This window comes from Pinus tabuliformis, chromosome 8 (assembly GCF_031772625.1).
Source record: "Pinus tabuliformis cultivar Carrire ecotype Pingquan chromosome 8, CPIR1, whole genome shotgun sequence".
In the NCBI taxonomy this organism is placed as follows: Eukaryota; Viridiplantae; Streptophyta; class Pinopsida; order Pinales; family Pinaceae; genus Pinus; species Pinus tabuliformis.
Genome location: NC_142294.1, coordinates 700,608,230 through 700,622,865, shown reverse-complemented (window position 1 = coordinate 700,622,865; position 14,636 = coordinate 700,608,230). Strand labels below are relative to the sequence as shown.

General features: G+C 32.0%; 1 protein-coding gene across 1 annotated transcript; it reads right to left on the bottom strand.

Annotated features, from left to right (window-relative positions):
- Positions 1 to 10,290: 10,290 nt before the first annotated feature.
- Positions 10,291 to 12,864, bottom strand: LOC149237542 (uncharacterized). Its single transcript, XM_089366838.1, has 3 exons — positions 12,532 to 12,864; positions 12,248 to 12,365; positions 10,291 to 10,926 (listed from the first exon to the last, which is right to left on the bottom strand). Exons 1-3 carry the CDS (start codon positions 12,716 to 12,718, stop codon positions 10,914 to 10,916), a joined length of 318 nt encoding a protein of 105 aa, XP_089222964.1. The 5' UTR covers positions 12,719 to 12,864; the 3' UTR covers positions 10,291 to 10,913.
- Between the last annotated feature and the right edge of the window lie 1,772 nt (positions 12,865 to 14,636).

Genomic DNA, 14,636 nt, shown 5'->3' with positions numbered 1-14,636 from the left:
TTGATAAAAATATTTGATTAACAATACATGGTTTTCAAAATATTCATTTTGTAGTTGGATTTTATTTTTCAAATATACTTATAATATTACTGCCAGAAAGAAAATTGTCACGTGTAATCAGCCAGAGAGACCAGCTTTCACATTGCGAATACCTGTGGGTTTTGAGGCTTTAACCTATTTTGTTAGGTCGATGAAACCTCTGAACCTACCAGTTGTGAGGAATAATATTTTAACAAAAACAAATAATATTAAAAAATAAAATAAATTAGTTATAAACCATTTCATAGATTTGAAAACACTAGTTTCGAAAAGTAATGACCCTAACTCTAAAATTGCTCAGCTTTAAAGAGTTGCACCCGCAGGTGTGTGTAGCAAAATATCACGCTACAAACAACACATTAACTCTTAAAAACGGTATTTGATGTTGAAAGAACGTAAAATACAGGACAATATATAGGTAACGATGTAAAACAAAGTGATTGCCTGCTTGCGACCCTCTATATCACTGTGAAAACCAAATCACAATCATCTTGGCTAGCAGGCTGGCTTTCTCTCTACTCAACTTCCACTCAACTCAACTCATTAATTACCAAAATTTCTCTGCATCCTCTCAAACAAACTATGACTCACACTCATAGCTCGGTTCTCTGCTGGTATTTATGCTACATTACTAGAAATATCTTTATCATAGCTGATAACATTTACAGCACAGAGACGTGTTTTTAATCCATCTTTCAACATCTGCATCATCATGAACACGCAAGATTGTCTAGATTTGCTATGATTTATCAATCGGACTGCTCTGACACCACCAGACTTTGCCTCAAGCTTTGATATGATTTTTTCACATGCAATTCTGTCAGTTACGCAAAATTTTCAGGGCTTAAGTTGGGTGTAAACTCTGAGTTAGCGAGATTCGAAGGCTTTATTTTTTTTTCAAGTCAATATGATATGACTATTAACATGAATATATGTTTTTTTGGGTCAAATTGTTATGATTATCAATCAGACAGCTCTGAATGTTTCAACTTTTAACACGATGATTTATACGAAGCTGCTTGTGCAAGCGATTTAAAAATAATTTGTCAAGCAATGGTTGGATATCTATCAATCAGTACATATCAATCTTAAGTATTGATTAATCTTAAGTATAGATTTAATCAATAAGGGATCAAATTTTTAATTGTAAAATATTTTAGAGTGCAAAATACAATATGCAAATAAAATATTTTAGAGTGCAAAATATAATATGTAAATTTTTATTATTTAAATTGTATTTTTTAAAACTAAACTGCAAAATATTGAAACCATTTCATATACACATTTTTTTAAAATAATATATCTATATATATATAATTGACATTAAAATATTTTATATAATCTGTAAGTCCATAAAATATTTTATATAACCTGTAAATCCAAATATTTATAGGAACAAAATAAAATGGTTTAAACATAATTCTAATTACTCTAAATGCATATTAAATGGACAGCATATTAATTCTTTTATTATAATCATATTATTTTTCTTTTTAGAGTGTATTTTATTTTTATTTTAAGAGGGACATGTGCCAACTCCAAGTTGAAAAGAAACATACTTACACATTCCCCTTATACCCGATTAAAGTAAGATCCATCTTAAGCACGAATAATATATATTATTCATCAGCTGAGAGATAAAATTTCTTCACTTGCAAAATATTCTTTAGAGTACAAAATACAATGTGTAATTTTTCATTATTTATATTATATTTTTTAATGTTATATAGAGCATATAGAGGACCAAAGTGTAAAATATTGAGACCACAATTACAATGTGTAATTTTTCATCGTTTAAATTATATTTTTGAATGTTATATAGAGCAAATAGAGAACCAAAGTGTAAAATATTGAGACCACATTTTAGTTATAAAAACATATATTTTTCAGGATATATACATGATATTTTTAAACAATATATAATATATATTATTTTTCTATTTAGAATGTAATTTATTTTTATTTTAAGAGAGACATATTACATATTTCCCTTCTACGAAATTAATGTATAAGATTTGAATATCTTACTCACACTTTTTTTTACTTTTTATTTTTTTTACATCAAAATACTTCAAATATACAGTAAATTCATTTTTTTAATTATAGTCTATTTTTTTTATTTAAGATGTATTTTATTTAAAAAAACATGTATAAACTACTTTCACATCTTTTATACTAAGCTCATACTAAACTGTAGAACAAACTTTTCTCGTCAATAAAAACCAATAAAAACAAAGAATTTATTAAATATGAAGAGTTATATTGTTAATGATGTTCCCTCCAACTCCTCAGCTGCATTTATTTGGAAATGGGACATCCTCAAAAGGCCGGATAGCCCATCCTTCAAAGGCTATCCCATATACCGGGGAACTTCTCTGGAAACTTCTTTCTACACACCCTTCAATAGGATTTAGGGTTTTTACGCATATGTCGACATGTATCAGACAGCCTCGTCTTTTGAATACTGTCATCATTTTTCCCAGCCTCTGTACATGGACAAAAGAGGGGCACCTATGTTATTAATCTGTGTAATACAGGCCCGTATGCACGTGAATATTAGGTTTTTTATAATATTAGGGTTTAATATAAAAACTTAACTATGAAATATCAACATGAATTCATCTTATTGTACAATTGTTTCGTGAATTTCGTGTCATTTCCATTGGAGAACCTGAAGTGGGGTGACTGGGCTATCGCTGCATCAAAAAAGATTACGCAGTCTTCATCATGATGTTTTAGGCAGCTGAAAGTGCACCTTTCGTATCATTTCTGTCTGGAAAACCCCGGGTAAGATCACTGTCTCATCGCTGTACGAAGATATATTACAGTTCGGACTGCCCTTCTTCACATCAGGCTATCCGGCGAGCGTCTTCGGACCAACAGGAAAACGTTATCCATCCAATTTAATGCTTCTATCTGGAATTTCCATTACTGTGCGGAACCCATACGTCCATATGCATATGGACGATGAGCCGATTCCAATGTTCCACTGGGAAATGCGTGGATACCAATCAACTCATCCGAATGAACCCATCGCAATATGGCCATGCACATTGGAATGTGTATTAATCCCATTCAAGTGATTATTTGAATTTTGAGAATTTCGCCAAAGTAGTAGCATGTTTCTATAGGGATCAATTTTTTTTTTGAGATTTTTTTCGATGAGAAATTTGAAAAAAAACATATATATAATATAATAAAATGATTATTTTTAATTTAAATTGTATTTTTGATGTTATATAGATCATATATCTTATAATTTTTAATTGTTTAAATTTGATTGTTAAGTTTAACAAGGTATATATACTTTATCTTTTTTTGGTTTTTTTGAACCTATGATTTTTTAAGAGGAAACACATGTTCTTAACAATTAAGCCTACTCATAACATGTGTATAGAAACATTTTATCCATTCATTACATTGTCTTCATTAAAATGATTTTTTTGTTGTTCATATATTTGTAAAATATACCCTAATATTACTTAAACTTGCATATTCAAATATTTTATTGATGACTCACATTGATTTTTTTTATTATTATAAATATTTTTAAATGTTATGAAATTGGATGAATTATGCATCTTCCTCTAATTATTATTATTAAGAAGTACTTGATATTTATTATTCTATTTTCTATCTTTTATTTTTTTTTGAACACTGAGAAAAATCTACCATAACATATTTGTCAAAGCAAGAGCCACACCTATCATAACTCAATTTTCAAACTAGCATAAGCTAATGGAGGCCAACTCATCACCCTTGTTCAAGGAAAACCACCCCACCTAGAATGACCCACTCATGGTCCATAAGGGGGCAAGCTTTCACTCCTGCCAAATGCCAAATTTCTCTAGGTCTTGGGCTATTAATTTTCCAACTCATTACCCTTGTTCAAGGAAAACCGCCCCACTTAGAATGACCCACTGGTGGTCTATAAGGGGACAAACTTTCACTCCTGCCAAATATCTCTACATCTTGGGTAGTTAGTTAATTTGTTAGGTTAAGTTTTAGGAAGATGAACTCTTAACCAAACACGAGCACTTTTAGAGCATCTTTCAATTACTCTTTTATTGAATATTTTATTATTTACAACATTAAAATATTTTCTTTTAACATTTTCTTTCTATATATTATATTCAACATATTAATATAGATTTTTAAATATTTTATTTAAATCAAGTGTTGAAACAATTTTGAAAAATATAAAGTTTAAATATTTTAGTCATTTCTTTTTACTTCTAATTACTTATGTTTTTTTAAATTAATATAAATACATTTAATTATTTTATCTATAATTGACAATAAATCAAATATTTTTATAACATTAAGTTATAATATCAACAACAAATCCAATAATAATAATGAAATAAAAATTATTGATATTTTTAATTAAAATTAAGTAAATATATTATAATTTTTATTTTTTCTATTTAAAAAATATTTTATTTTTACTTGAAATATAAACAACATACCTTCTCTGCGGATCGTCCATCCGATAAACATATTGTGTATCCGCTGATTTGATCTTCGGATTTCCAAGTACCCGAGTTTAGAAATTGTTTTTCTTACAATATTTGTAATAATATGAGCCATGCAGTAATGCCATATCTTAGACTTAATCCCTGTACCCATTTAGAGCTGCCATTGACAAGCATCGGCGACCACCATCGAAAGCAGACCGCTGTCAAATTTCTCCATGGTTGTTTGAATTACTCACAGGTTTCTCATTTTCATTTGCATTATAAAATTTGAATCATAAAGGCAAAAGATGAAATTAATTTGCGTTATAACCTACAATAATTTTAGTGTAATTTTACAGTCACATATTTTATTACAGTTTGTGTCACGTTTAGTAAATGCGTGTGTTTGAAAAATATAATAATAACAATGGTTACATTAGAAGAAGAAGAATTGACATAAATTATATATATATATATATATATAAAAAGTGGAAGAAGGTTTGTTGAATTTTGAACCAATGGCTATGATTTATTCATGTCTCTGGCTGTCGTTGCCAGAAGATTTGTTGACTTTTGAACCGATGGCTATGATTTATTCATGTCTCTGGGTGTCGTTGCCAGAAGATTTTCCACATAGAAACCTCTAAGTTGTGTTGAAGGTAAAGCCCGGTGAAAAAAAATTCCGAAAACTCTGATTACTAAGTGGAGTTTCAAACAATTTCTTAATGCAAAGTTTTACTACTGGCAGGTTTGATGTCGTTACAAGGACAGGCTGAAGGACATTGAATCAAGATCAACGGAAAACTGCTACATAATGGCCAAGACAATCACCGAAGGTCTTGGTAATGAAAGTGAATCCATCTTTAGACCAAATGTTCGACTGCCTCTACTGTTTCCACATCTTCCTCGAAAGTGAAGATGAAGGCCTCTGAAGGTGAAAGTGACAGCTCGACTTTTTGAGGCTTGTTCCACGACTCCGACCGGAGAAGAAGAATAAGACAAACATCATCTACTTCTTCTATAGTAGCTCCAAATGCTACACATGACAGTGACGAATTTGCTTCCTTCACCTTTTTTGGATGCATGGATACTAAAATTGTTCAAAAACTTAATTTTTGTTGTATATTTTGAGAGAAAAAGGTCATTAATATAACCTCTGAAACATTGAGGAAATAAGAGCAATTAATTTCAATGTAAAGTGTATATTATGTGTTTTATTTATTTATAAATCTGTTGAGTAAATGTTTTCTCATTCGTGTTTGAGTTATTATGTTTTCACAATCAATTTCTTTCTTTCTAAACAAGGATGATGAAATCAAAAAAAGAAAAAAAAGATTATTATTAGAAAATAGAGAGAAAGCAATGAGATTTATTAAACACAACATCAAATACTATATTTCTTATTAATTTCATGGACATTACATATATAGGAATACATGATCTTTTTAGATTCCAGAATGGTAGATCTAGATCACTAAAAATGGCTAGTACACCTATTAACCTACGAACTTGCACAATACAACTCAGGACAACATGGAAGCATTACTTCCAACACCCTCCCTTAATGCTTACATGTAGAAAATATAAAAAACCCACATTATAACAATAAATAAATCTTTTTCAGATTTGTTTGATATGGTTATCATCAACACCCACATCCACTCTAGAATCTTGCAAACACCACTCTTTCACCACCACATCTTCGAGCTGTCACTTGACCTCCATTTAAAACATAACTGCCTCTGACCATCGTTGATGAGCTTTGCAAAATTGATGCTTCTCAACCTCTCAGAGCGCAACGGGCCAGTCTCGATACTGAACCATCCTATGGAATTGCCACCATCTGTGAATCCACGACCCTCTGCAACCTTCATCAGTTATCTAGGATAACATTCTGGATATAGAATGTCTTCAACAAACAATTCTACAACTTGACCTTATAAAATAACCTATACTGATGCTCTTGGAGCATGACGAGTCACACCACCTTGACCTTATTAAGAACTACATGTGACTAATGCTCCCAGAGCACGACGGGTCACAATAATCTATTGAATAATTGGACTATTCTTTGTGGTTCTGCATCATTTGATTTTTGCCAACAATTTTTTTTTAATACATACCAACTAATCATCACAACTTTATTTCACGCATCATAAAACCTTTTTCACCACAAAAAAATTTACCATAAAAAACTTTAATCTTTAGTCTCTTATGTGTCCTTAAACCATACAGACATTAATCTTTGCTTACAGATTGGATTCCTTTAATAAAATCAAACCTTTAAAATCAAATCAAGACTACTTGGAAGACATGGAAGAATTATATCATTATATTATATCATACACTCACAAATTTTCTCCATTGGACGACATCCACCCACAAATTTTCTCTGGGTGGGCGACATCCACCTTCCCCGGACTGTCAATCCTTTTCAACTGGCATCTTGGCCAAGATTCAACTCATAAACAATCGTACAAATATGCTTTCACCCTCCTCTATCCATCCTTGCAATGGTGGAGTTTGAATCATGGGCAAAAGATACCGATGTATCTTTTCATTGAATTCATGGTTGTGAGTGCAGGAAGATCTTCTCCATTACAAAATGTCACAAGATGTTTTGGAAGGTTTTCAGTGGAAATTCCCTTTTTGTTTTTAAATGTCGGGTGTGTACTTATTCCTGACGATAATTTGTTGGTGTATCATCATGAAATGGTAAAATTCCCAAATTTTAGGTTAAGTTAAATTTGGAATTATATAACTCTATTTGAATGGTACATGAGGCACAATACTTGTTAAGGTTTTGCAAATGGGGTAGCAATCTAAGTGGGTTGATTGTGGGGAAAACTCCACAGTTAAACGCACTTGAGCCAGATGCGATCTGGGATGGATGACCTACCGGGAAGTCCTGGTTACCAGGGGCAAGCCCTGGAAGTGATGATTGATGCTATGTGATTCATTTCACTAGTCTCAAACCCACTTCTTCACCCCTGTGAGCATCACCCGATACAACGAGTGCTAAGTGGACTATTCAAAATTCACGAGAAATTAGTCAGTTACGACTACCTCTCATGGAAATTGACACTATGTGATTCATTTCACTAGTTTCAATCCCACTTCTTCACCCCTGTGAGCATCACCTGATGCAATGAGTGCTAAGTGGACAATTCAAAAATCACGAGAAGTTAGTCAGTTATGACTACCTCTCATGGAAATTGATGCTACGTGATTCACTTGACTAGTTTCAATCTCACTTCTTCACTCATGTGAGCATCACCCGATGCAATGGGTGCTAAGTGGACTATTAAAAAATAATGAGAAATTAGTCAGTTACGACTACTTCTCATGGAAATGGTCAAAAATCACGAGAAATTAGTCAATTATGAGTACCTCTCATGGAAATTGATGCTATGTGATTCATTTCACTAGTTTCAATCTCACTTCGATGCAATGAGTGCTAAGTGGACTATTCAAAAATCACGAGAAATTAGTCAGTTACGACTACCTCTCATGGAAATTGATGCTATGTGATTCATTTCACTAGTTTCACTCTCACTTCGATGCAATAAGTGCTAAGTGGACTATTCAAAAATCACGAGAAATTAGTCAGTTACAACTACCTCTCATGGAAATTGATGCTATGTGATTCATTTCAATAGTTTCAATCTCACTTCTTCGCCCCTGCGAGCATCACCTGATGCAATGAGTGCTAAGTGGACTATTCAAAAATCACGAGAAATTAGTCAGTTACGACTACCTTTCATTGAAATGGTAAAAAATCATGAGAAATTAGTCAATTACGACTACCTCTCATGGAAATTGACGCTATGTGATTCATTTCACTAGTTTCAATCTCATTTCTTCACCGTTGTGAGCATCACCCAATGCAATGAGTGCTAAGTGGACTATTCAAAAATCATGAGAAATTAGTGAGTTATGACTACCTCATATGAAATGGTCATAGATGAATGACTTACTTAACGCAATTGAATCCCAAAAATGATATCTAATATAATTCACTACAAAAACCCCATACTTAATGTGATTATTATTAATCTATGATTACAAGTACATAACTGGTAATTGATCTCTATTTTCTCAAACACTTAAATATTATATTTGGTTATTGTGAAACATACCTATAAAAAAAAATCAAAGTTACTATAGCGTTAATATTACAAGTGGTATCAAGATAATAACAAGGAGTGCACACAGTGGTAGTCCCTGCTAATTTGATAAGAGAATCAGGAAGTTTGATAGGAGATATACCTATTGTATTTTGTAGGAGATATAACTATTGTATTCCGTATTCTAAGATAGCGAGAAGGTGTATTCGGTACCGTATTCTAAGATAGAGAGAAGGTATATTCTGTATTCAAAAATAAAGAGAAGGTTGTTGTATTTTGTTATTCTAAGATAAGCAAACTGAAATAATAAATTAAAAGCTGGCCTCGTAAATTTGCCGCTAAAAGGTGGCCCAATTTCCAAGAAAGTAGATGGCAAAGCAAACTGAAATAGTAAATTGGTGAAACCGCAAACTGAAATAGTAAATTGTAAATTGGTGAAACCAGCCCACTATAGATTATTCTTGGCTGCACTTTGAAGTGTTCAAAAGTAAGATCAGTGTACAGATTTAAGGCTTCCCAATGAATTCGATTGTCAAGATTAACTTTTGTGAAGATTAACCTTTTGTGATTCACATGGACCAGTGTACTGATTTAAGGCTTTCCAATGACCTTTTGTGATTCACATGGACCACTGTACTGATTTAAGGCAGGCTTTCCAATGAATGCTATTGCATAGATTAAGGCTTTCGAATGACGTTTTGTGATTCACATGGACCACTGTACTGATTTAAGGCAGGCCTTCCAATGAATGCTATTGCATAGATTAATTTTTGTATAGAGTAACTTTTGTGATTTACATAATTTTAAAAATTTTAAAATGTTTTCTAAGATTTATTTTGCGATTCCAATGAATGCTATTGCATAGATTAATTTTTGTATAGAGTAACTTTTGTGATTTACATAATTTTAAAATTTTTAAAATTTTTTCAAGATTTATTTTGCGATTCACAAAATTTTGAATTTTTTTTGAATGCTATTGCATAGATTAACTTTTGTACTTTTATTTTGCGATTCACAAAATTTTGAATTTTTTTTGAATGCTATTGCATAGATTAACTTTTGTACTTTTGTACAGATTAACTTTTGTGATTTATATAATGCCACACCCAGTTTCCTCTATATAACACATGAAATCTAATATTTCATAATGCCATGCGGAGTGAAGAGTTAAAGAGTTTAGATCTAAATAGGGATAGATAAGCAAATGGTTTATGACAAGAATTCAAAATTGTCTATCTCAAAATGCAGTTTATGACAAGTAATAAAAAAATGATGATTTTAAAGACACTAAAATTTAGCGTTGTGCAAAGAGAATAATAGCAAAACATAGTAAAAGAATTATCTATCTCACCTTTTAGAAATTTGATAGCAAAATATTTTATTGGAGGGAAGTCTAATTCTGGATAGATCCAAACAATCTGTATTCGAACTTTACACAAATAATCAACAATCAGCCAAGATGTTGATGTTCAAAAGATAGTGTTTAAGAAATTTACAGGGGTTGAAACAATGATTAAAGTTGAAACAATGATTAAATCAAGAATAAACCCTCCATTAATACTATAAACCTAATTTTAACGACACTATATATTTACATTTACTGGTAGAAGACCATGACTTCACGCTATTTCAATGTTTTTGAACACACATAGAGTTGACATCGGCCCTGAAGAATGATATAAATATGTTGTATGGGTTTTTCCAAGAAATATATTGCATATGATATATCCCAATATTATACAGATATAATAAGACTCCTCTCCTAAGCATTTCCTGGTAGTGCTCCAGTGATCGTAGTCACTCCGTTTCCCATTTCTGATGGAACTTGGCAATGAATTCTTCCGCTAATTTGTCAACATCCCCGTCCCCAAATTGATCAATGTTTTTTCTCACATTATCTGTGTTGCTAATTTGACCTGCGTGATTACCAACGCCAGCACTGGTCTCTTTATTTACATCTCTTGTTTCCTCGTTCTTCCGCTAATTTGTCAACATCCCCATCCCCAAATTGATCAGTGTTTTTTCTCCCATTATCTGTGTTGCTAATCTGGCCTGCATGATCACCAACGTCAGCACTGGTCTACTTATTTACATCTCTTGTTTCCTCTGTTCTCTGTACTGTAATTACTTCTGGTTTTACTGAAGAAGAAAACGATGGAATTGCCTTTCAATTCGAAAATTTTAATGCAGAAGAGATTGATAATGTCAAACGATGGTGGTGCTGACAAGAAATTTATTGAAGGCAGATGAATGCTAATGCTCTGCCTGTCAGGGAGAGTTGTGCGCGCAGTTATATATCCGTCCTGGAATGAAATATTAATGGCGACGAACGTTATAAATAGATAGAGATATGAATGAAATCTTAATGGCAACGAAAGCTATAAAATAGACAGAGATTGTTTACTAGGTATATATGTAATTAATTTCTGTTTTATTGCTATTAGTCGGAATATATACAAAGAGGCTAATGTGTCAGTTAATTAATCATACTTTATAATTTGCTAACACCTGTTAAACCATGAAAAGTTGGAACAAAAGAGTACTCTATACCTAATTTCTTCCATCGAAGACTTCAACTACTAATCAACCACTTTTTTTAATATTTCCAATGCCAACGAATATTTCTTAATGAATTTGCCACAGCATATGAACACCCGGCAAAATATTCAAGTTATTTAGGTAACACATGGAACTGCATTTATAGGTTGAAATCTAAGGCAAGCACGATTTTGATATCCAGTGAATAATATTTTCTGGTGAGTTTGTTGTGACGAGGAATTATATAGAGAACAGGGGATGCAGCCTGTGCCTAATGCGCATCCAGGACTTGCCATATGAGCTATAGGGTACACCAGAAAGACGAAACACATTTTGAGAATGAGATTCATAATTCTGAAGCCAGAGAGAGGTCGTCAAACTAGTTGCCTTAAACATAGCTTCAATCCAACTATCTCAGGCAAGCTGGGGACTGGGGGAGAGGATTAATTAGCTGCTTCTGTTGAGAGAGGGGGTAAACCAACAACAACCCAAAGCTCTCAGGGGAACCGACAACAACCCAACGCTTTCTGATTCAGTTTTTCAAACCAAAAACACATTGTGGAAGCGATGGTCTGGCATCTAGACTGGAAACAACATAGGAATTGCAAGCGGCCACACCAAAATGAAGCGGTTTCATGGTTCTTCATTCCAATTCCTTCCTGTTGGCCTTCTAGCTTTCAGTCTCTCAACCGCGGACGCTATGGCTTCAATGCCAAATTTCGAAATTGCATAGGGTTGAATATAGGTAAGGTCTTTCCCCATATCTATGATCTAGTTAATATCTATGGTAAAATCATGAGCAGAAAGCCAAAATTCCAACTTATTTTGCATTCATAACTGAAGGGGTTTTAATATTTTTTAATGAAAAACAACTTTATATTTAATATTTCAAGCATATACATGGGTATATGCAAGGTTTAGAGGGTTCTGATTAAATTCATCCAACAATTACAGGAAAGGGCTTCCAATACTACTATTCAAGTCAACATTAAAACTAAATTAGTTTAGTTTTGAACTAACCCTGGAATCATTCAAGGCAACTTTTTAAATTCTTTCTAATATATATAGATCGAGAGTAAACCATACATTTTTAGCTTTGAATACCATAATTGCTTTGTTCTGAATCTTCTCCATAGATATCTTGATTCTGTCTTCCAAATTCCTGAACGCAACTGGTGACAACATGAAGCTTGCTCATGCCAAACTGCAATCAGAATCTGGCCTCTCTAATGATAAATCAAAAACAGAATTAAGCACTTCACTTGAAGATGAAAATCCATCACAAATTCTGAGATGAATCAACACAACACGCTCATTCTATGGCTAAAAAGATTAAAATCCTTTCAATCAATAAACCAGAAGACACTGACCGACACTTGCGTCTGTGGAATAGGAAATTGAATCCGGCGTGACTGCGAGAGGGAAAATTGAATGGCGCTGAGCATGAAGCAGAATGATTCTATTTTTGTGAACAGCCCATTGCAGAGCGTTGTAGCTGTTCTCGGTGTCATTCATGGCCACCATTATGGTCCTGCTTCCAATCTTCTGCTCCTCCATGGACCTCACTTGGTATCGCGGATTACACCCACAAAACGTTAACGGTGGTCGTTTGGCAGGTGTCAACTATAGTGGTTTGGATGGTGGCAGGTGTAAACAATGGGCAGGTGTAAATGAGAGAGGTAGTCACCCATGCAACTTTAGTTAAAAACACTTGCTCAACCACCATTTTAAAAACTTTGCATAAAAAAACTTGTTAGAAGTTCACTTACGAAACATTGGATAAAAAACCTATCCGCCCCAAAATAACATCGGAACACGTGAAGTTTGTAATAAGAAGTCAATTTTAAAACATTGGTTAAAATTTAATAAATGGAAATAGCCCATTTTAAACTTTGGTTAAAAACTGAAATGTGATGAAAATTTATAGACAAAAAATCAATTAATAACTGGTCAACTCTCTAGCGATCGCAATAGTCCCTGCTCTACCATAGGCAGGGACTAATAATAACATAACCCGCTACATTACAATTAATTAATTGTATCTATTGAAAGAACAAGTTCACATTTAATATTTGAATATCTGTCTCCCGATTAATTACAATTGTCTTACCTTTATACCGTCGTGAATTTTTACTCCAAAGTTTCGCAACGGTTCATAGACTTAATATATGGTTCTTTATGGAGCTTAGTGTTACAAAACAATAATAATACCATAACCCGTTTTTCTATTCCTACGTTGAATTAAATTATAAGGAATTTCCAAAAAAAAATATATTAAAATGAATTTTAATAAATAATTAATTTATAAAAATTTAAAATATAATTTTAAGTTTTAATAAAAAATAATGATTTATTTAATAACTGAGTTCAGGTTTCTTTGATATATAGTGTATGTTCGTAATTATTTTTTGGAGATAATTACATTAGAGAGAGTTTGCCGATGCGTTTCTTTGATATAGCTTATGTTCATAATTGTTTTGGAAATAATTATATTAGAGAAAATTTTGCGGATGTGTTTCTAACCATTTAGTTTGTTTCTTAATCATCCACATTTATATTCATTTTATATTTTAAATATTTATAATATAAAATTAAAAAAATATTTGTTAAAATATTTGTGATTTGGGGTACTAATTTGGGGTTTACGAAATTGTTATTCAATGGTATTTAAGTCATTCTGGGCCACACCAACTCTTAATATGATTGACATTGTAGTGTCTCGAAATTTTATCTCCAATGTAAATTGGAACTCAAAAAATCTACATTCTAACATTTTAGGATTTTTTAATGTGTCTACGTAATTGTCACAAGTTTTTAGAAACTTCCAAAATAATATCCTAGAAATCCAATAACCCAAATGGAATTTGACCTAAATTTAATTGAGTATCATAATTTTCAAAATTTTCTCAAATGTTTAGTTTTTTTTTTTTTTTTTTACCTAATATTCAATTCAAGAAAATAATTTAAATTACAAAACTACAATTTTATTAGAATTATATCACCTTACTAAAACTAAAACAAAACATAAATAATAATATTACAAAGTGAAAATAAATATTTACCAAACTCATATATATTAATTTAAGGGTTCAATTATGGTTAAGCATGGTCTAACGTTGCATTCTGACAACATTGTTTCAATATGAAAATCAACCATGGTCAACCATGTTTATTCAAGTGTTTATAATATTTATCTCAGGGTTTATATGCCTCGGGTTTATATTATTCCCTTGGGTTTATAATATCAATCATGGTCAGATGTTTATTTTAGGGTTTATAATATTTATCTTAGGGTTTATATACCTCGAGTTTATAATATTAATACCTTAGGTTTAATATTATTCCCTTGGGTTCATGATCGCTTGGGATTTTAGAATTAATCCGTTGGGTTTATTGTTCTATTATGTTTATAGTATCAATCCCTTGGGTTTATTAATATATAAGGGTTCATATTCCTAGGCTTTAATATTATTTC